Raw genomic sequence first — 23,501 nt, forward strand, 5'->3', positions numbered from 1 at the left:
ACTGTAACTTGTACGTTTATATATACTAAGTATCATGATCTAATGTGCTAAAAAAAAAAAGGTATCATGATGATCTAATGTGCGGACGCTATATACTCAATTCTATTAATTTTAAATATCAAAGGAATCATATATATATATATATATATATATAATGGGCTTTGATCGATAATATATATTGTTTTTTTTTTATTATATGTCAAATGCTTATGATACAGTACATATAAATATAATTTATAATGAATATTATAATATATTCATAACCATGGCACTATCATGGGCCTATGAGTGCCATGGATCTCTTTCATATCTACACACATATTTGCACATATCAATGGGTGGTCAATATCTAGTTGATTGTTGGCCAGATTTTTGGATTTGTGATTGTTTTTCTGGATTGGTGGTTGAATTTTGTTTGGTTGGTTTGTGGGTGACTGGCAAACGGATTCAAGAATGCACCGTTTGTTAAGGACGTGTTTCACACCCCACTTGTCTCTATGTCCAACTTGAGACAAGGAAGTTTGGTGGCCTAAAGTATCGGAAAACACCTCCAATGTCTAAGTCAGTTTCCGTTTCAGAGAAAGAGGGTGTGTGATAACATATCATCGAATTGTACATGTACGAAGGCTTTTATACTTCCATCTTTCAATGGGGTCACTATTCTTTGTGTACCTTGGATGTCCACCCCTGCTCCAGTCGGCATGTCATCCCATTTAATGTGGTAGCCTCTATCAGGGACAAGGTCCCGAATTATGCCGAGTCCTTGTGCTTGGGAGCGGCATCATGTCACATTTAATGTGGTAACCCCTGTCAGAGAGATCTCCTTTTAATGCTGTCTGGCTGGAGGTGTGTCTGTATGGGTGCTCTCCCATCTTTCCTATGCTAGTCTGGTCCTTTTTCTTGCCATACGTTGAGTCTTTAATATATGGGCTTTTAGCCTTGGTAAATCGGGCCAGGCCCAGAATGGCAAGGGACAACTATGTCCTTTCAATTGCCCCATGAATTCTTGCGACGTGGGCATGGCAAGAAATTTTATTACCCACGACAGTTTTGTCCTTATCCTCATAAATCTCCTTGGCGTTACACATTCCCATGTCTCAGGATATGGAACTAACACTTTGTACCCAAATCCTATCACGTTGCGTGGATTGTGGGAACTCTTAGTGACATTTTCATTCCTCATACACTTGTCAGTCGCTCATTAGGGCTACTCAATCATCACCTATCCCTTATTTATACCCCTTCCCTTTTTCTGAATGTCTTCTACTCTGCCTTAGTTTTTACTTTCTTCTTCTGTTTGTTCTCTATCCATAAGCTCCACTGTCCCTCTTTTTATCATTGCTTCTTCATCCTATCTTCAATGGCTCCTAGAAACACATCTAGGCTTTCTTCAAGGGAATCGTGTTCCCCTCACTGTGGTTGAGTCCCTGAAGAGGTGTGATGACCCGCTTTTAAGTGTATTTTCGCTGAAATAATTGTTTTTATTTTAATTAATATATCAGATATTTTATTTTATTTTAATTGCGTTTTTAAAGTCGGTTTTTAATTTATTTTAATTTATTTGAGGTTGTGTTTTATTTCTTTTAGTTGTTTTTGTGGTTTTAATCTTTTTGGCGGTTTGTTTCTTTTTCCCGGAGTGAGGACTGGACCTCATTTCTTTTCACATCTTTTTTTCTTTTTTTCTTTTTCCTTTTTTCTTTTTCCCTTCTTTTCTTTTTTCTTCTTTTTCTTTTTTCTCTTTCTTTTCTCTCTCCTCTCTCCCGCTCGACCCGGTCACCCCCCCCCCCGTGCTTTCTCTCTCTTCTCTCTCTCTCCCTACGCCGGCGTCACCTTCCCTAAGCCCTACCGCCGCCGTCCGGCCACCGTTCGGCCTCCCACCGGTCCCATTCTCTTCCTCTCCTTCCGGTCTACCTTCCCTCCAAAACCCACCCCCAACCGGCCGGCCATTTGGCCGGAAAAAGCTTCCAAAGGGCGCACGGATTTTGCTCCGATCCGCCGCCGTCGCTCCACCTCCGGCCACCATTTCTTCACCACTTCATCACCGACTCCTTGCCGTCCTAACCCACCCATTTCCGGCCTCCAACGACCACCGGAACAGCTCCTACGAGCTTAGTTTCCGTTTTGGGTAATCCGGCCATTTCCGGCCATTCCGCCGCCACCCACGGCCGTCCGTCACTTCCAATAGCTTCACAACCATCCCTAGACCATTCCCTATCAATTTCGTGAACTAGTTTGTCCCCGTTCAAAAGTGGGTTTTTCGGACCCACGGCCACAGTGAATTTTCACTGTGACGTTGCTGTTTTTTTCCGCCGTTTGCAACGCCTCGTGTTTTCTAAAATTGCCGTATAGCGCTGTAAGTATTTTCCAAACCCTATTTTCAGATTTAAATATATATTGCTCATTCAATTTATTTATTATCTGTTGTTGGTTGTTGATTCCGGACTGAGTCCGAGGAGTTTCGGGGGTCGGATGGATGGAGGATGGAGTTGCTTGATTATTTGATTTATGTGATTGGATCATTTTAATGTGCTTTGTTATGGCATTACATGATGCATGCACGTGTGTTGTGGGTTTATGAGAAAAGCCTGTGTTTTGGCGTGAGTGTGTTGCGGGTGCGTGTGTATCACGAGCCCAAGCCGGGATGGGTTATTATCTCGGTGGAGCTCCTCTGGTCACTCGGGAGCGGAATAAACTGAGTGATGTCCCCTGAGTTATCGAAAGCGATAATGGGAGCGGGACTAGGGGGTGCTTGGCTACGAAAGCGCCGGGCGCGGAACCGGGCATCGGCCTACTCACCGACTCCGTGGCCCTTCGCTGGCGAGGGCTAGAGGATGCTTGGCTACGCACGCGCGGGGCGCGGAACTGGGCATCGCTCGTTGGGTGTCACATGCGTGGCGGTACTCTGCGGTGTGACACTGGAGCCAGGGTGTGCGGATGACCCCTAGGGGAGGTCATGGTGCATACGGTTAAAATTGGATAATGGTTTGAGATGTCAAATGTGTCTTTTGGCGTGCGTGGAAAACTTGTGTTTTACGGGTTTGTGCATTGGGCATGTTTCATGCATCTTGTTTGAGTTATATGTGTTTTTATCTGGTAGTGTTTGGGTTTTACTTACCTGCGGTACCATTCGTGGTTCCGTAGCTTTTGGTGCAGGAGATGAGGTTGAGGAGGAAGAGGCTGAGCCCGAGGATGCGGCTCCGCCGGGTTGCTGATGTTATCTTTTTGTTTGTTTAAAACTGTATTTGTGGTATATGTAATATTTTATCTATGTACGTTTTAAACAGCTTGTTTTATGTTAAGAAAAATTCTGGTACTTAGTTATGACTTTCTTATCCGCTGCGTGTATCTCTGTACACTTTTGCTGCCTTGCACACACTTGGCACCCGACGATAGGATGGTGATCCGGGTTGTCACCATCCGGACGTCTCAATTTCCCCGTGTTCGGGCGTGGGGATTTTGGGGGCGTCACAGGTGGTATCAGAGCGGTTTGGCTCTGGGTAAAACCATAAGTCCCGTAGGTAGTACCAGAATGTTTTTAAAGTTGTGTTTTAAAATTATGTTAAGTATAGTTGTTTTATTTGTTTTATTTGTTTATGTTTGTTTGCTTGTTTTATTTAGTTATGATTTGGCACGCGGGTTTCTTTTGTTTCTTGTTGCGTGGTGCTGTTTTGTTTTGTTGGTTTTATGATGGTTTTTGTTTGTTTTCTTAAAGGAGGGTCAAGAGTGGTGTTGTGACAGAATTATGGGGAGACCAGGTAGACCAAGGAAAAATACTCAGGAACCGCAAGACAATACATCCAGGGATGACTCCATAGCCGAAGCAATTCGGCAGATGACGGAGTTCATGCAACAGAATATTAGGCCACAACAGGCAGGGCCTTGGCCACCACAAGGTCCTTGGCCACCATCAGGAGGGCCTTATCCACCATCAGGAGGGCCCTATCCACCGTCAGGAGAGCCTTGTCCGCCACAGGGAATGTATTGGCCATAACCAGGAGGTCCCTGGCCATATCAGGGAGGGCCTTGGATGTATCAAGGAGGGTCCAGTAGCATGGTGCAAGCTGGGTGCACCTATGAGCGCTTTTTGGCGCATAGGACTCCACACTTCAATGGGAATGAGGATCCACTTCAGGCTGGGAAATGGATCAAAGATTTGGAGAAGACTTTTGAGGTGAGTGGGTGCACTGAAGCACAACAAGTACTCTATGCCAGCTACCTCTTACAAGGTATCGCTTCTGATTGGTGGGATACCAGGAGGGTGATGTTGGAAGCTGAGCTGGGATCTTTCGCTGCGGTGACCTGTCAGCGTTTCAAGAAGGAATTCAATGACCGCTTCTTTCCCGCATCGGTAAGGAAGCAAAAGGCAAGAGAATTCTCTAATCTGGTCCAAGGGGGCGCAACAGTGGAACAATACGCCCGGAGGTTCATAGAACTGGAGCGGTTTGCTCCTCATCTTGTTGCCACAGAGGAGCTGCGAGCTGAGCGTTTTCAGGAGGGACTACGCCCTGATATACGCCGATTGGTGGTCAGCCATCGGATATCCACTTTTCAGGAGTTAGTGGATGTGGCCACCCTTATAGAGCGGGAAAATAATCTGTGTATGGGATCCCCTTCAGGGCAAAAGAGGCGGAGTTTTTCTGGTGAAGGAAGCAGCTCGGGTTCGCCTCAGAAGTTTGTTCAGCGGACTGGAACCCGATCTCAAGCATCCTCCAGTGTTCGCATGGGAGGACGTATGCCTGTTTGTGGGGTTTGTAATAGAGCTCATGAGGGCGAGTGTCGCACGAGTAGCGGACCCCAGTGTTATCGGTGCGGTCAAGTGGGACATATAGTTCGGGATTGCCCCGTTAGAGCTCAAGGAAGCCGTGGAGGTAGACACGGTGGAAGAACCAACCCGAGACAAGCAGTGCAAGCCCGGGTTTATGCTGTCACGCCCGGAGAGGTGGACGATGAGGCACCAGCGACCCATGATGCTGGAGTAATCACAGGTATGGATTAATTTAATCTTTTAAGTTGGATTTATTTTTGGTATATTGGGTTTCTTCGCTGTTTTTTTTGGATTTTATGGGTTGTGTGTTTGGTTCAGGAAGAGTTCGTTTGTATGAGTTTTATGCTTGTACCTTGTTTGATTCTGGTGCTTCACGATCGTTTGTGTCTTCCACATTTGCTCGGGTGTGTAACTTGGTCACGGAACCGTTGCCGAAGGCTATGGTAGTGGCGCTGCCCGACGGCGAGATGGTGTGGTGTTCCAAGGTTGCTTTGGGTTGCCCGTTAAATTTTGAGGGAAGATTTTTGGATGCTGATCTGGTGGTATTCAAGCTGTTGGGTTTTGATATCATCCTCGGGATGGATTGGCTATACCGATATTCTGCGACTATTAATTGCAGAAGTCGGACAATTAGCTTTCAGCTTCCGGATGGTGATTGTCTGGAATTTGCGGGGAGTAGATTAAAAGAAAAGCCGATGATTATATCGGCGATACAGGCAAGAAGAGAGATTGCATGGGGAGCGGATGCATTCTTGGTCCAGATGGTGTCCACGCCGTCTGAGAAGAAGTCCTTGGCAGACATTCCAGTTGTGGAAGAGTTCCCCGATGTGTTTGTGGATGACTTGCCCGGACTACCCCCCGTGCGAGAGATGGAGTTTGTTATAGACTTGGAACCTGGAGCGGCTCCTGTGCATAAGGCTCCTTACCGCATGGCACCGGCTGAATTGAAAGAGTTGAAGACTCAGTTGCAAGAATTAGTAGAGAAGGGGTTTATTCAGCCTAGTACGTCGCCGTGGGGTGCTCCAGTTTTATTTGTTAAAAAGAAAGATGGAACCCTTCGTATGTGCATTGACTATAGGGAGTTGAACAAGGTGACCATCAAAAATAAATACCCTCTCCCGCGGATTGATGACTTGTTTGACCAACTTCAAGGAGCAGCGGTGTTCTCTAAAATTGATCTGAGGTCAGGATACTACCAGCTGAGAATCAGAGAGCAGGATGTGCCGAAAACTGCCTTCAGGTCGAGGTATGGACACTATGAATTTAAGGTGATGCCATTTGGGCTAGCTAATGCTCCTGCCGCTTTCATGGATTTAATGAATCGGGTGTTCCAACCTTATCTGGATTCTTTCGTGGTAGTATTTATTGATGATATACTGATTTATTCCCGAGATATTGAAGAGCATGTGTATCATCTTAGTTTGGTACTTGAGAAATTGAGAGAACACCAGTTGTACGCCAAGCTCAGCAAGTGTGAGTTCTGGTTGGAAGAAGTTAAATTTCTTGGGCATGTAATTTCTCAGGGTGGAGTGGCAGTTGATCCCAGTAAGGTAGAAGCCATTTTGTCATGGCCACGCCCAACTACTGTACGCGAGATCAGGAGTTTCTTGGGGCTCGCCGGTTACTACCGAAGGTTTGTAGAGGGTTTTGCTCGCTTATCCGGACCTCTCACAGCTTTGACTCGGAAGAATACAGAATTTGTTTGGTCAGAAAAATGTGAGAGAAGCTTCCAGGAATTGAAGAACAGGCTGACGACGGCACCAGTGTTAGCACTCCCAGAACCGCATAAGCCGTTTGTAGTCTTCAGTGATGCGTCTAAGTTCGGTTTGGGTTGTGTCCTTATGCAGGAAGGACGGGTTGTAGCCTATGCATCTCGTCAGCTTAAGGACCATGAGAAGAATTATCCGACGCATGATCTAGAGTTGGCTGCGATCGTTTTTGCACTCAAGATCTGGCGGCATTTCTTGTATGGGGAAGCTTGTGAGGTATTTACTGATCATAAGAGCTTGAAGCATTTGTTTTCCCAGAAAAATTTGAATATGAGGCAGAGGCGTTGGCTAGAGCTAATCAGTGACTATCAGTGTGAGATCAAGTACCACCCGGGGAAGGCTAACATAGTTGCTGATGCTTTGAGCCGGAAGTCTCATTTGGAGGATGAAGCCGAACCGTCAGAAATGGATTCGTTACTTTATGGGATGAGAAGGCTCCTTATAGAGAGTTCGCAGCAAGTAGAGATTTTGTCTTCGGTTCTGGACATTCGGGTAATAGATTTTGAAGAATTGAAAGCTCTCCAAAGAAAGGATCAGAAGCTGCTGAACATCAGGAAAAGAGTCCGAAAATCTCGAGGGCCGTTGCACTATAGCATGGATAGTGATGGGGTACTTCGGTTCCGAGATCGCAGAGTGATCCCGAAGGACGCAGATTTCAAAGAACGAATCATGGCGGAAGCTCATGCGGCCCCGTATTCAGTTCATCCCGGCAGTACAAAGATGTATCGAGACTTGAAGAAAAATTACTGGTGGGATGGAATGAAGAAGGACGTTGCCTTATATGTGGAGAAATGCCACACGTGTCGTCAGGTAAAGGCCGAGCATCAGAGACCTGCAGGTATGCTCCAACCCCTCCCTATTCCTGAGTGGAAGTGGGATGACATCACGATGGATTTCGTAGTGGGTTTGCCGAGAACACCTAGTGGGAAGAATTCTGTTTGGGTGATTGTGGACCGGTTAACGAAGAGTGCTCATTTTCTGCCTGTTAACAACACTGACTCTTTGGGTAAGTTGACTCGTTTGTATGTCAAGGAGATAGTGCGACTACACGGTGTACCGAAGAGTATAGTGTCGGATCGAGACCCGAGGTTTACGTCGCAGTTCTGGAAGAGTTTGCAGGCAGCTTTGGGTACTAAGTTGAAGTTCAGTACTGCTTATCACCCGCAGACAGATGGCCAGTCAGAGCGCACCATCCAGACTCTGGAAGACATGTTGCGAGCATGTGCCCTGGAATTCCAAGGGAGTTGGGAAAATCATTTGCCGCTCATTGAGTTTGCCTACAATAACAGCTACCATGCGACCATTCAGATGGCTCCCTATGAAGCTCTTTATGGGAGAAAGTGTAGGTCGCCCTTGTGTTGGGATGAAGTTGGGGAGAGTAGGGTAATTGGACCCGAAATAATTCAGGAAATGCAAAGCCAAGTCCGGATCATCAGAGAAAAAATGGCGGCAGCTCAGAGTCGCCAGAAAAGCTACGCGGATACCAGGAGGAGAGAATTGTCATTTGAAGTTGGTGATTGGGTTTATCTTAAAGTCTCTCCCATGAGAGGTGTTAAGCGTTTTGGTAAGAAAAGGAAACTAGATCCGAGGTACGTCGGCCCTTTTCAGATTCTGGAGAGAGTAGGGTCCGTTGCCTATAGAGTTGCTTTGCCGGATTATTTTGGGGATGTTCATGATGTCTTCCACGTGTCATCCCTGAAGAAGAGCTTTGGGCAGCAAGAGCCACGTTTCGTTGACCCAGCAGGTATTCAGTTGCAACCGGATCTCACTTACGAGGTTGTTCCGTCGCAGATTTTGGATTGGAAGGAGCAACAATTGAGGTCCAAGACGATACCGTTGGTTAAAGTGGCTTGGGGAGATCCGTTAGCTCAAGACTTCTCTTGGGAGCGAGCAGCGGACATGAGGGAGCTATATCCAGATTTGTTTGAATGATGAAGGTATGTAATTTTAATCTTGGTCTCAGTTGGTTCATGTGCGTTTGTGTGGCTTGGTTTAAGTTGGTGGTGATCTTGCAATTTCGAGGACGAAATTGTTTTTAAGGAGGGGAGGATGTGATGACCCGCTTTTAAGTGTATTTTCGCTGAAATAATTGTTTTTATTTTAATTAATATATCAGATATTTTATTTTATTTTAATTGCGTTTTTAAAGTCGGTTTTTAATTTATTTTAATTTATTTGAGGTTGTGTTTTATTTCTTTTAGTTGTTTTTGTGGTTTTAATCTTTTTGGCGGTTTGTTTCTTTTTCCCGGAGTGAGGACTGGACCTCATTTCTTTTCACATCTTTTTTTCTTTTTTTCTTTTTCCTTTTTTCTTTTTCCCTTCTTTTCTTTTTTCTTCTTTTTCTTTTTTCTCTTTCTTTTCTCTCTCCTCTCTCCCGCTCGACCCGGTCACCCCCCCCCGTGCTTTCTCTCTCTTCTCTCTCTCTCCCTACGCCGGCGTCACCTTCCCTAAGCCCTATCGCCGCCGTCCGGCCACCGTTCGGCCTCCCACCGGTCCCATTCTCTTCCTCTCCTTCCGGTCTACCTTCCCTCCAAAACCCACCCCCAACCGGCCGGCCATTTGGCCGGAAAAAGCTTCCAAAGGGCGCACGGATTTTGCTCCGATCCGCCGCCGTCGCTCCACCTCCGGCCACCATTTCTTCACCACTTCATCACCGACTCCTTGCCGTCCTAACCCACCCATTTCCGGCCTCCAACGACCACCGGAACAGCTCCTACGAGCTTAGTTTCCGTTTTGGGTAATCCGGCCATTTCCGGCCATTCCGCCGCCACCCACGGCCGTCCGTCACTTCCAATAGCTTCACAACCATCCCTAGACCATTCCCTATCAATTTCGTGACCTAGTTTGTCCCCGTTCAAAAGTGGGTTTTTCGGACCCACGGCCACAGTGAATTTTCACTGTGACGTTGCTGTTTTTTTCCGCCGTTTGCAACGCCTCGTGTTTTCTAAAATTGCCGTATAGCGCTGTAAGTATTTTCCAAACCCTATTTTCAGATTTAAATATATATTGCTCATTCAATTTATTTATTATCTGTTGTTGGTTGTTGATTCCGGACTGAGTCCGAGGAGTTTCGGGGGTCGGATGGATGGAGGATGGAGTTGCTTGATTATTTGATTTATGTGATTGGATCATTTTAATGTGTTTTGTTATGGCATTACATGATGCATGCACGTGTGTTGTGGGTTTATGAGAAAAGCCTGTGTTTTGGCGTGAGTGTGTTGCAGGTGCGTGTGTATCACGAGCCCAAGCCGGGATGGGTTATTATCTCGGTGGAGCTCCTCTGGTCACTCGGGAGCGGAATAAACTGAGTGATGTCCCCTGAGTTATCGAAAGCGATAATGGGAGCGGGACTAGGGGGTGCTTGGCTACGAACGCGCCGGGCGCGGAACCGGGCATCGGCCTACTCACCGACTCCGTGGCCCTTCGCTGGCGAGGGCTAGAGGATGCTTGGCTACGCACGCGCGGGGCGCGGAACTGGGCATCGCTCGTTGGGTGTCACATGCGTGGCGGTACTCTGCGGTGTGACACTGGAGCCAGGGTGTGCGGATGACCCCTAGGGGAGGTCATGGTGCATACGGTTAAAATTGGATAATGGTTTGAGATGTCAAATGTGTCTTTTGGCGTGCGTGGAAAACTTGTGTTTTACGGGTTTGTGCATTGGGCATGTTTCATGCATCTTGTTTGAGTTATATGTGTTTTTATCTGGTAGTGTTTGGGTTTTACTTACCTGCGGTACCATTCGTGGTTCCGTAGCTTTTGGTGCAGGAGATGAGGTTGAGGAGGAAGAGGCTGAGCCCGAGGATGCGGCTCCGCCGGGTTGCTGATGTTATCTTTTTGTTTGTTTAAAACTGTATTTGTGGTATATGTAATATTTTATCTATGTACGTTTTAAACAGCTTGTTTTATGTTAAGAAAAATTCTGGTACTTAGTTATGACTTTCTTATCCGCTGCGTGTATCTCTGTACACTTTTGCTGCCTTGCACACACTTGGCACCCGACGATAGGATGGTGATCCGGGTTGTCACCATCCGGACGTCTCAATTTCCCCGTGTTCGGGCGTGGGGATTTTGGGGGCGTCACAAGAGGCCCAAGTCTTCTTCCCGTAGCAACCCCCTTACTATGAAGGGTGCGACTGGTCCTCCACCACTAGTTCGGCCAACCTCAGGGTGCTAAGGGATACATATGGGGTGCTAGACTCAGTTGTTTTGGAAGTCCCAGGTTCCTATCGTAGGGCCATTAACTCAGAGGAGCTTGTTGAGATGGTCGCTCAGCACACTAGCACCTTTTTGCACGAGCTGAGACTCCTTTTCTGTTGCCTTGTTCGTGACATTCTGGAATTTTTGGGCATGGCCACTACCCAGCTATACCTCAATGCGTGGAGGATCTTGATGTCATGCTACACTGTATGGTGCATGGTGGTGGAGCCCACCCGCAAGGAATATCCAGATTTGATTGCCCAAGAGTTTGTAGTTACTCATGGGATTTGATCCTTGGAGGCCAACATCTATAGCTTTAGTTCCTAGTCCAAATACCAAGTCGCTTGATTTGAGAGCTATTACTCTGACACTAAAAACTAACAGCACAAATTCTTCTATGTCTGGCAAAGGGTGGGAATTCCCTAGTAGCGAAGTCACCAAGCAAGAGTTCCTTGTTCGGGCTATGTAGAGACTTTTCCTAATGACAAGGTGATTACTGTGACTCTTTCTGAGTGAGAGCAAGCTTGCATACAACTGGTTTACTCCTAGGTTAGCTTTTGGTGATGCTGAATCAATCTCTCGTGGTTGGTTGCCATTTTATGAGGGGCCTTGTTGTTTCTTGGGATAAGGAGAGAAAATAGACCTCGCTGTGAGGGCAAGGGGAGGCTCGAACACCGAAGGAAGCTCGTGATTGCCTGAAGTTTGAACAGCGGGCTCCTCACCCATTGGTAGGCTAGTAGCGATAGGCCCCGCCACTTCCAGTCATCCTAGCCCCTGTTATAGAGAATTCTCTTGACTCAGATGGTTTTGATGCTATTATGGATCAAGCAGGCACTGATCTAGCAGCAACGTTGGACTTCGAGTTTCCAATGCCAGATGCTCAGTTTGTTTCACCAACCCTAGATCTCCCTTCCATCCTGCCTGGCGACCAAGGGCTGATGAAAGTTCTCGACCAGGACCAAGCAGATTTATAGATGGCATTCTTTGAAGCCCTACTCAATCTGATTTCTGGTGTTTCCAAAAGCCCAACTCCCATGGAGCGTCTTGAAGAGGCTAGTAGCGCCCCTGTTGCTTTGGAAAATATCGCCTAGTCGAACATTTATTTTTGAGGTGCCTTCCATAGTCTTTGATGGTGAGGTGCTCGCCATGCTTTTTGGTTGTAAAGGTCTCGTTCGGGATGATCATGTGGCCCATAGCAAGTACAAGGTTTCGATTCCCTCTTCGCCCTTCAGGGGATATCTTCTTTGTTTCCTCCGCAAGGTGGGGATGAGGAGACAGACATGCAAGTCCTATTGATCTTGCAAGCGAAGGACCTTTGTTGTGGCCCAGTGGCGAAATGGCCAATGATTCGAACCTGTGGGAGCCTCGGCACCACCATTGCCTCATTTTCAACCACTTTCCCTAGGGCCACTTTACAGCTCAAGGTTAGCTCCTTGAGGCGAGGAGCACAATTCCTCAGGATGCCCCAGTCCCTCTAGATCTCATATCTCCGAGTTCGATATAGACAAGGCTAGGGCCAAGTTCATATGTGGGATGGCCAACCAGCTCAAGGATTTCCTCTCTTTGGTAAACTTTCTTGCTAACTCTTATTAGGTTCTCTTACTCTTTTTTGTTGCTAATTAACTCGCTTTGTCTGATAAAAGGTTGATGATCTGTCGGCTAACTTGGAGAAGGAGGCCCCATACTACTGAGCTATGTTGAGCAGACTTATTGCAAGATAATTAAGCTCAGGGTGGAGAGAGACCAAGCTAAGCGGACTTTTGCCATGGTCAACAATTATAACCAGTCTCTGGAAGGAGACATTGCCTGGCTTTGCAAAAAGGTGCTTGCCCATGTGTCTTACAGAAGGACTTGGGCCAATCAAGGGAGGAAGTGTCCCAAAAACACTTAAGAGGTTGAAGCCCTGATAGGGGAGAGGAATCTGAAGCGGATTTGAGTGTCCTGTCTGGGCAAGGAGTTAAAAGAAACCCAACAGCGTTTTCTCAATTACGTCGCCTCTTTCTCAGAAGCTGAGGATGCTCGATTGGATATGAGCTTGGAGCTCGACAACCTCAAGGCTGAGAAAGAGGAGCTTGAATTCTGGGACGCAGTGTTCACAAGGGACAATCCTGTCTTGGATACTAAGTATGCCATTGCGAAGAAAAAGATGAGCTCCTGCAAGAATAGGTGAAGGGATTGGGTTCCAAGCTTGCCTCCACCACTTAGTATTCATTGTCGAACCCCCATGTTGACTTGAGGGCCCTAGAGTTAGGGATATTCAAGCCTTATCAAGAGGCTCATGAGTTCCTCGACTCCTTGGGTAGAGACCTGATGGCCAATGCCTTTCAAGCCCTACTGCCGAAAACTAATTTTCCATTGCTATTGTTGTATTGTTTTGCACAATGTATACATTGTACAAATATTTTTGGCTCCCATCGTTTCGAGTGACATTCGTCTTTTTTATTTATACTCTTGTTGGTGTCTGTGAAGATGTGCATTTTCTGTTTCCCTCCTCTTTTTTTTTTTTTTCCTTTTTGTGCACTTGCCATGCCCTTTGATTTGAATGAAAGGACTATCGGCCATTGTTTGGAAGTGGAAATATTTAGTCTCAAATGACCAGGCGGGAGATGAACCTAACCGTGCTGGGCGTTAAGGAGAGATGGGACATTTAGGAAATGTGTTTCCTCCTTTGTTCACCAATGAGAGCACGAAGCATTAGCTTAGATGACCAAACGGGAGATGAATTTAGGCGCGCTGGGTTGCAAAGAGATATGGGAGATTTAGGAGAGGTGTTTCCTCCTTTGTTACTCAATGCGAGTGCGAAGCATTGGCTTAGATGACCAAGCGGGAAATGGTTTAGCTGCACTGGATGGCGAGTAGAGATGTGACACTTAGGAAAGTGTTCCCTTCTTTGTTCGTCGGTGCAAGCACAAAGCATCGGCTTAGATGACCAAGCGGGAGATGTACTCGATCAGGCTTGGTGGCAAGGAAAGATGAGACACTTAGTAGACGCATTCCCTCTTTTGTTCATCGATCTGAGCACAGAGCATCAACTTAGATGACTAGGTAGGAGATGGACTCGATTGCACTAGGTGGTAAGGGGAGATGAGATACTTAGAATAGGAGTTGCTTCCTTTATTCGACAGTGTGAGCAGGGAGCATCAACTTAGATGACTAGGCTGGAGATGGACTCGACTGGCTAGGTGGCTCCCACGATTTTTGTGTAGTGGTAAACATTTGATTGTTGGAAATGAAACATAAGGGGTATCATGAAATATACAGCAATTCTATTGAGTTTACGAGGTGTGCTTACACGAGAGCGTCATATTTCTTGCAATGTTAGATCCTTTTCCCTTCGTCATCCTCTAGTCAATGAGCTCTAGGTAGCGGACTTCCCTGATAGTCCTCCCAGCAAGCAGGAATTCATCCTCTTTGACCATGCCCACATCTTTCCTCTCCTTCTATTCAAGGCATGCTTCACTCAGTGTAATTGGGGCTTGTTGGCCTCTCCTTGCCTTTAGGCTTCGCCCCTCCCTAGTGTCTGCCACTAGTTTGATGAACTCGGGCTGTGGAGGAGGAACTTGCTTCTTGATCCCTACCACATGCACGTGCTTTCTCCACCCTTCAGTTCTTGTATGTAAAATTTTCTCGCCACGCACTTCACCTACACTCATTTCTATTGAAAATTTCAATTTCAGGTGGTATGTAGAGGTTATGGTCTTCAAACTGTTTAGAGTCGGCTGCCCAATTATGGCATTGTATGAGTAAGGAGTCTTAACCACAAGGAAGCTTGTCATCATGGTGGTAGTGTATATTCCCAAACTAACCGGCACATGTAAGGTTATGCAACCCCTGGATTGTACCATTTCTCTTGAAAATCCCTTCAATAGGTTGGTGATGGGTGTAACTAGAACTGGTGAAGTTCGCAACCAGCATTGTCACTATCAGGGCATCGTCGTGCTAGTAGGTCACCCCTTCATAGTCGCTTTCTTTGAAGGAGACGGTCGTCATCTTCTCAATCTAGTCTTGCTTCGTTGGTCTTCCAAAGCTAAAATTTTCCTCATACCTAGGGTTGTAAATGAATCAGTCTATTCAGTAGCCTACTCGGTACTCACCCGATTAAATTTGAATCGAACTCACTTGTGAAAAAAGAAAAAGGCTCTCCCGTGAAAGCATATACCCGCTCGATTAGTAAATGACACATACCCAACTAAACTTGATTTGACTCGGCTAAACTCGTTAACGCCCGCTTATTTATGCTCGAGTCGACTCTTTAGCTCGATTCGATTAAAACTTATTTATATATTGATAAATATATATACACCTATGTATATATACATATATGTATATATATCTTAGCTAATAATATAAGTATAGAACTTTTATAATTAAAAATATAATATGTATCCTAATTACTATGCCTATATATTGACTATGCTTCATGGCTATATTTTATAATTTGTAAAAAATTAGCTGATAAGATTTAATAATTTCATATATTAGTATATGTAAACCATATATGAAATAGATATATACTATCAAATTATGTGTATGTATTAAAAATTTATATAGGCATATATTATATTGTTATTATGGATAAATATCAACTAGTTACATATTAATTATTTATAAATTTTAAAATCTTATAATTCAATAGAGGTTCTACTTGTTAATTGTACATAGTCAATATTAGATTTTTTATTTTTATTTATATAATTTATTAATTATTAAATCTTTTTCAAAAAATAAATAAAAGATAAACAACTTGAGTCAAATTTGAGCTCAAGCTAAAGTTGAGATTTTAGTTTAACGAGTCGAGATTGAACAAAGATTAAATAAAAATCTCGAGCTTGAAAAAAGATTAAATAAAAAGTCTTGAGCTCGAATTTTTTGAGTTGAGCTGAGCTTGGCAAGCCAAAGACCAGCTCAGCTTGACTCATTATGCCTTTCTGCCAGATGTAGACATGCCTCTACTAGAAATCCCCTAGCAATAGTTTGGATTTCTCCTAAAGGGACGTTGTTCTGATTTCGGCATAGGGGGTTCTCCACGCTTCTCACTATGGTCCTTCTCGACATGCTCTCTCTCTTGCGATCTCTCCTCCTTCACTCGTTCCCTTCGCGATCTACTTGCCTAGGCGATGACGAATACTGTGCGATCAGCCACCCCAGCTCCCCATCTTCTTGCGTCTCTTCTATCCTTTTATTTCAAATGATGTCAATCCTCAATTCTGTAATCTTCTACATTGTGAAAAGTGCAAAATCTGTGAGTTATTTAATTACGATCATCATTGCCTCAGGGTTGTTTCTCATTGTTTGTTTGTGCTCTCATACTTGAGTGTGTTTTCCTGGAAGAAGTACCATCATCTTTCCCTTTCTTGTACTACTCCTTCCTGGTTTTTGACTCTTTTTCATGTGCTCCCTTACTTGTGCCTCTTTTGTCCTCATTCTCTAATCACCCCCCCCTAGGACCTTCTTGGGGTGGTTAAAGCTCGGAGGGTGTCCTCGGCATTGACAAAATCGTATGCTCAGTCCATGAATTCTCGCAACATTGTAGGTGTCCTTCTCGCCAATTTGACCATGAACCAACATCCCCAAGTGCTGCTAACGTGATCTCCTTGTCCTGGTCATCCGTTGTAAGGTGGTCCTTATTGAACCAAGAGAGATAAGCCTTCAAACTTCCATCCTCCAACTGCTTCACGATCAAGAGATAGGCTTTTAGACCCGTCCTTATTTTGCTGGCCATGAACTGGGTAATAAATTGCCTACCCAGTTCCTCGAAACTCTCAATGGTGCTTGGCTGCAAGGCCCTGAACCATCCCTTCGCCGTTCATTTGAACGTCAGGGGAAAAGCTTGACATGCAATCTCCTCAGACAAATCGTGGAGTGTCATGTGAGCCTTGAACGACTTGAGATGTTTGACTGGGTCTTTGGATCCGTCGTACATCTTAATTTACGGGACCTTGAATTTTAGCGGAAGCGGGACTACCATAACCTTCGCACGGTAAGGGAGATTTGTGCTACTTAACAACTGGTCAACCAAGGATGATGCTCTTAATTTCTTGGCCATCTCCTCATACTTACCATGAGGTTATGTAACTCAAGGTGCATCTTTTTCTTTTCCTCATCATCATCAGCGACCCCTCCTGCATTTTGTAACTTTACCTAGATTCAGTGATTCTGACTCATGCCAACGCCATTCTGGGATCCCGAGTTCCTTTGCTTAAGGATCTCGTTTTCTCACTGAAGATTTTCCATTTCTGATGCCATCTTTTTCATTTGCTCCTCCATTTCTACAAACCTTCCTTTCATGTTGGTTGAGGTAGCTTCCTACTCACGGGGTGCCTGGACCGCATTGTGGTAGGCATACGAAATGCACATTGATTCTACTTAATGGATCTCACTAATGGCGCCAACTATTAAGGACATGTTTTGTACCCCGCCTATCTCTGCGTTCAACCTGAGACAAGGAAATTTGGTGGCCCAGAATGCCAGAAAATACCTCCGATGTCCAAGTTAGTTTTTGCTTCAGAGAGAGAGTGTGATAACATATCATCGAGTTGTATTTGAATCAAGGCTTTTATACTTATCTCTTCCAGTGGGGTCACTATTCTTTCTATACCTAGGATGTCCGCCCTTGCTTTGGGTAGTATGTCATCGCATTTAATGCTACAACCTCTATCAGGGACAAGGTCTCAACTCATGCCAAGTCCCTGTGCCTAGGGGTAGCATCATGTCACATTTAATGAGGCAGCTTGTGTCAGAGATGAGATCTCAACCCATATCGAGTCATTTAATGCGGCGTGGCTAAAAGCGTGTCCATGTGAATGCTGTCTCATCTTTTCTGTGCTAGTTTGGGCCTTCTTCCCACCATATGCTAAGTTTTTGATACTTGAACTTTTAGCCTTTGTAAATCGGGTTGGACCCAGGTCGGCGGGGGACAAATATATGTCTTTCCACCATTCGTTGAATGGGGATGGGGTGCGGACAGATGTGTAGGTAGCACCAGTACTACTTTTCGCCACAAATTGGGTTCTAAAGATGTGGTATTTGGAGCCGGAAAAACAATTACATCCCTAACTGTGGACTTTTTATATTGAGGTATATCTTGTATTTCCAAAAAATTTTCCCAAAATGCAAAATTGTTTTAGTGAATTTATTTTAATTAATTGTATATCCAGTTCAGACCAAATTATCAATGCGACATTGTCACATGCATATATAAGCTGCCACCAACATAGAATATATTAGTCTATATACACATGATATATGTACATGTGTGTATATTCATTATTAATTTGTTTAATTCTTATATATCTATGTACATATTAGAATAATCTTAATTATTATGTTGATTAGGATATAGCAGGAGAAGAAGGATGGAGCATATGCGCCGGAGTTCTTATTATGTCGAACAGAATCACACATGGGCCGTTCAAATTATGAACAAGCTTTTAGAGCATACAGAATTATACCAAGCTTCTGAAGGCATTCATTATCGACTATCTAATCGAGGTATATATTATAAAAATAATTCTATTTGAAAGTTTTTACATCATATATCATTCATATGGTATAATTTAATTTGAAAAGTAAACTTTAAATCTTATAAATCAAATTATGTAGCCATATAAATGATGTGTGGTGTAAAAATCTTCAAATATCGCTACTCATATTATAATTCCAATCAACATTAATCCTTGCAATACCAGTTTCCATTTCCTTAGTACAAAAGAACCTCCCCACAAAAAAAAAAAAAAAAAAGTGAATAAAAAGAGTGCCGGCCAATGAAATATTGACCCCTTGTTTATACTTAAGCAGGCCCAAAATGAATTTACATTTTAAGTGCAGTGCAGCTTAGATATAATAATTGTACTTGAATGCATTCTTGCGTTTCATTGGCAGACAGGGAGACTCCCATACTAACTGCAGCTAAATATGGTGTCATTGAAATGATAGAGAGAATCTTAGAACTATATCCCCTTGCCGTATACGATGAGACTCCGGTTACGAACAAGAATATAGTGCTTTTGGCTGTGGAGAATAGGCAAATACATGTTTATCAACTATTGCTGCAAAAAACTATCCCTAGAGACAGCTTGTTTGGGCATGTGGATGACGATGGGAATAGTGCCTTGCATCTCGCCGCAAAGCTTGCAACCAATACGCCTGGTATGGTTCCGGCCGGTCTGCGAGTACTCTGGGAGATCCGGTGGTATCAGGTACGACAATCAATTTATTGGCATGCATCCCAATTTGTACTAGTTGTATACCACTTTAACTAGGGGTGCTACCCGCACCATACGGTGCGGGGTAGCCCCCTCCCCGCACCCCGCTCCGCATGCCAATAAATTAAGATTGAGCCTCTTTTCCAAATCCATTTCAACAGCAATTGAAGTCAAAATAATTTTGCTATAAATAAATATAAAAAAATGTAGAACAACGAATGAATTAAGATACTTTTTCCAGTGTAATCAACCTCTTCCCCCTCCTCGTAGCTCTCCGCAAAGTCCACCACCTCCCAAACCTGAATTCACCTTCCTTTTATCCAATTGTGTTCAAATCAAAGCCCCATGGTGCTAGGAGACAAAAAAACTTGTAATTAAATGCAATATACGCCCCTCGATGCTAAATCATGCAGACTCTGAGATTACGGTAGATTTAGAGATGGTCAAAATACTACGAGCTATCTTTTCAAGGACATAATATTTAATGGTACTTACCTTCCACCAACCTATTCCTTCATATATAGGTGTAACTCAGCTAATAAGTGTATTTCCAAGTTTGAATGGTTGTCTAAATTCTTCTTTAGGTCGTGGATATCACCAAACCTCATATATCACTTACACTTTCTCGGCTTACCAGCTTAGGTAAGAGGCGATGTGTAAATGGAGGAACTTCGCTATCAACCTTCTTGAATGCAATGAACTCATCATATAACCTATTGATGATATCCTTATCAGCCCATCCCCGCCGGCTAATGTTTTCCAGCCCATGCACCATTCCATCGTTTTGGTAATTCTAGTCAAGAATAATTGCAACATATAACACAGCATTGATACTACTCGAATCGATCTTCATAATATTTCTTAGACTTGAGCCTTATGTTCAGTGACATATATGTAAAGTAGGCTTAACACTCTAACAGATTTTATCTAATTGCTCATTTCCGTCACAAACTATTTGATAATATATTCATTTGATGCAACATTTTCTCATAAAAAACCTCAAGAATTCAACAAAGACGCAGACATTTTTCTATACTATTTGTCAATTTCTACCATAAAAAAGGTTGAATTTCATTTTGTAGGAACATCAAGTCACAACATCTTATTACATTCAAGACCCACAGCATGAACAAAAGTTTTGAATTTCTCAAGCCTAACTGGTAAAGATTTCACAAACCTCATTACATTTCTTACTCTTGCAACTGACTCATGAACATCTTTTAGACCATCGGTCACAATAAGATTAAGGATGTGATATCTACAACATTGAACATGTAAAAACTCACAATCCAAGATTGACATATTTAGTACCTCTCTAACCTTATTATCCAAATACTCAAGTGTGGTGTTATTAGAAGAGATAATATTATCTACCATAATTTTCACTACTCATTCTAAACATCACCCCTTTATTCCAGACACCAACACTTTCCTAATGGTGTTACCTTTATAATTGATAATTAAATAAAATACGGGTGGGCAAGTGTATTCTAGATGGGTGTGGATCCTCACTTGGCAACAGCTTGTCCCGCATTTGTTTTTCTTCAAAGAACCATTTGGTTGCTCGCCAATTCGATCAATTTAAGTCTCAGGCGGGGGCGTCGAGCGGGCTGTATGCAGGTACTAGGGATGCAAGTTTAAACCGGAGAATTGGCTAGAATCAGACAGGACCGGTTGGCTTGGTTTCGAATCGGTTTGATCTGAAATCGGTTTCTACATTTTAAAAACTAGTTAAATTTAGTCCGGAATTGGTTCTTGGCTTTTTAGCACGGGACCAGACCGGTTTATAATATATATATATAAATATATATAATTAATTTTTAATATTATATAAAATATTTTATATATGTATATATAATTTATATATATAATATATATAATTATATTAACACTTGATTAAAACTGAAAAATCGGACTGGAACTGGTAAAACCGAAAGTACCGATTTAGGAGGGTAACGGGTCCAAAATCAGTTTTTGAAAGTACAAAACCAATATATACCGATTCGGTCTTAAAATTTGTACAAAACTGAATCAAATTGGACCGATTACATCCCTAGCAGATATGTACTACCCAACTAACCTAGCTACCTGTAGTAGGTGGCCCCGTTTTCTGTTTTTATTTTTTATTAGATTTTAAAGAGAGCATTTTATATAGCTTGATCGGTTGAAAGTCTTATATAAGGATATGTACAGATCATATATGTAACAAGTCAATCGACCGGAAGGTAGAGATTGAAAGATAATGGGTGTTAATTATTGACCTGCTTGGTGCAGTTTGTCAAGGACTCCATGCCATCCAACTTCTTCCCCCTCCACAATAGGGAGGGCAAGACACCCATAGAAATTTTCACCGAAAGCCACAAGGAAGTCATTGAAAGTGGTGGAAAGTGGCTAAGCAGCACCTCCAGTTCCTCCTCCGTTGTGGCTACAGTTATCGCTAGTGTGGCCTTTGCCACCGCTGCCACAATACCAGGAGGCTTGAAGCAGGATCGTGGCACTCCAATGTACGAAAACCAGCCCACGTTCTACATCTTTGCCATCTCATCGCTATTTGCACTCTTTTTCTCCATCACTTCGGCGGTCATGTTTATCGTCCTCACGTCATCACCGTACGAAGTCAGAGCTTTCAGCAGTGATTTGCCGAAGAAGCTGTTGATGAGTTTAATGATGCTTTTTATGGGCATAGTTTCAATGATGATATCCTTCTGCGCTTCACATTTCTTTCTGTTTCAAGATAAACATGAGAAAACTGGGGCGTTGGTATTTTATGTTGTGATGGTTGCGTTGGTAATTTACTTGACTATAAAGAATTCTTCGGTGTTTTTAAATCTTCTTAGGTTTACTTTCAGCGATGTGCCAGAGCGCCTTGACGAGGATGATTTTTAATGTATTTGTTTATATTTATTTCATTTGTTTCCCTTTTAAGCTTTCCTTCTATTTAATCCATCGAATTTGTACTACACATATATAAGTTCTGATCATCTGATGATCCTATGCGTCTATAATTATATGCTTGACAAGAATACTGTTTGATCTCCATATGAAATGAAAACCATGGAATATTATTGCTTGCTTCTATTGGAGTTATGACATTTCTTTCTTGTCTTTTTTGTACTACTCGATAACTTCTTCTTCTTCTTCTTTTTATAACTCTTTCAAAATACATGACTTTCTTATTTACTATTTAATGTTGAACGCAAGCAACAATTATTGTGAAGTTTAGTAAAAATTGAACTTAGAAAAATTCACTTATTTACTCATTAATCCATCATTTTCAATTTGGGATGAACAACTATAATTAAAAATTAAATTACCCTAGACTTCAATTTTTTCTTCAATTTATGAGTTAGGGTTGGATTTGATAGTAATGATGGTTATTATAATTTGAATTGGTGGGTTTTAGTGGGAACCACCTCCCTTATGTGCTTGGGTAGGGTAGTGATTTTCGTTCATGTACCCTGGCACCGCCTCCATCTCTTCCTAGACCCTGCCCACCCATTGAACATGCAGGTTTCCCATCCTAGCTACTACCATCTGGCCTCCCGTATTAACAAAAACACTACGCAATGCACATCAATAGATCTACCACGCAGTGACAAACTCATGTCAAAATGCACAACATATCTACCAAATGATTGCAAAATACACAAAAGATATACCAATAGAAGGCAAAATACACAATATATCTGCCAAAAGATAGGCAAAATACACAATAGATCTACCACGGTTAGTGCACGACAAACCCAAAGTCAGCTTGTGACATGGGTAGGGTCATGGCTTGGCGGGAATATTTGTTCATGCATGTGCACAACACTACACATGATAGATGAGCATAAAGATTCAAATAGAAACCGAATAAGAGAAGATAGAAAAGGAAAGGACACGGATGAGAAGAAAAAGAAGGAGAAGGAGAGGGGTGAAGAAAAATAGGAAGAGGAGGTTGTGGGGACTTCAGATGTGGGAGAGAAGTGAAGATTTTTAGCATTATATATCTGTGTTGTGTGTAACAAGGCAGGCTAAAGGGTAGGATAAGAGCACTCTATTGGAATAGAAAAATACAAACAGGTTTTAGCTAATATGACTTGAATTTGTCTGTCTATTCCATTCATATCTAATTGTCATCTTGGATTATCTATTTATTTATTATATAATAAAAAAATAATAAATTAATATTATTTTATATTATTTATTGATTTATTTTTATCCTATTTTACCATTCTACCATTTATATATGAATTAGTAATAATATTCTAATTAAATACGTGGTTAATAATATTCTATCAAGAAAAGAAATACAATGCACAAAGTAGAACAAAAGTAATATTATTTTAAAATTTGGTTCATCTACAGTAAAGAGCAAATATCACTTCTATTTTACATTTACGGTAGCATAAACTAACTATTCATACACTTTGCATAATCCAATGCACACCGTATTTTATCCTAATAATTCTCAATAGGCATTTTTTTTAGTTTTGCTAGGTACAAATAAGTTTGTATACCAATTCGCGCACCAATGATCTTTTTTATTTTAAAAAAAAATATAAAAATTTTTTTGAGAGAAGA

The 23,501-nt window shown here is 42.8% G+C and overlaps 1 protein-coding gene across 6 annotated transcripts in view; it reads left to right on the top strand.

The window, feature by feature from the left end:
- Positions 1-22,009, top strand: part of LOC122299783 — a 33,888-nt gene extending 11,879 nt beyond the window's left edge. For 3 of the 6 annotated variants that reach the window (XM_043110220.1, XM_043110219.1, XM_043110221.1), the window contains 3 exons: positions 18,067-18,222; positions 18,613-18,929; positions 21,210-22,009. In XM_043110220.1, coding sequence (XP_042966154.1) covers positions 18,067-18,222; positions 18,613-18,929; positions 21,210-21,821 — 1,085 coding nt within the window. In that variant the 3' untranslated portion in view covers positions 21,822-22,009. Of the gene's footprint in view, positions 1-18,066; positions 18,223-18,612; positions 18,930-20,017; positions 20,096-21,128; positions 21,180-21,209 lie in introns of those variants that run through there. The other 3 variants (XM_043110223.1, XM_043110224.1, XM_043110222.1) reach the window with 3 other exon arrangements.
- The last annotated feature ends 1,492 nt before the right edge of the window (positions 22,010-23,501 follow it).

This window comes from Carya illinoinensis, chromosome 16 (genome assembly GCF_018687715.1).
Source record: "Carya illinoinensis cultivar Pawnee chromosome 16, C.illinoinensisPawnee_v1, whole genome shotgun sequence".
Taxonomy (NCBI): Eukaryota; Viridiplantae; Streptophyta; class Magnoliopsida; order Fagales; family Juglandaceae; genus Carya; species Carya illinoinensis.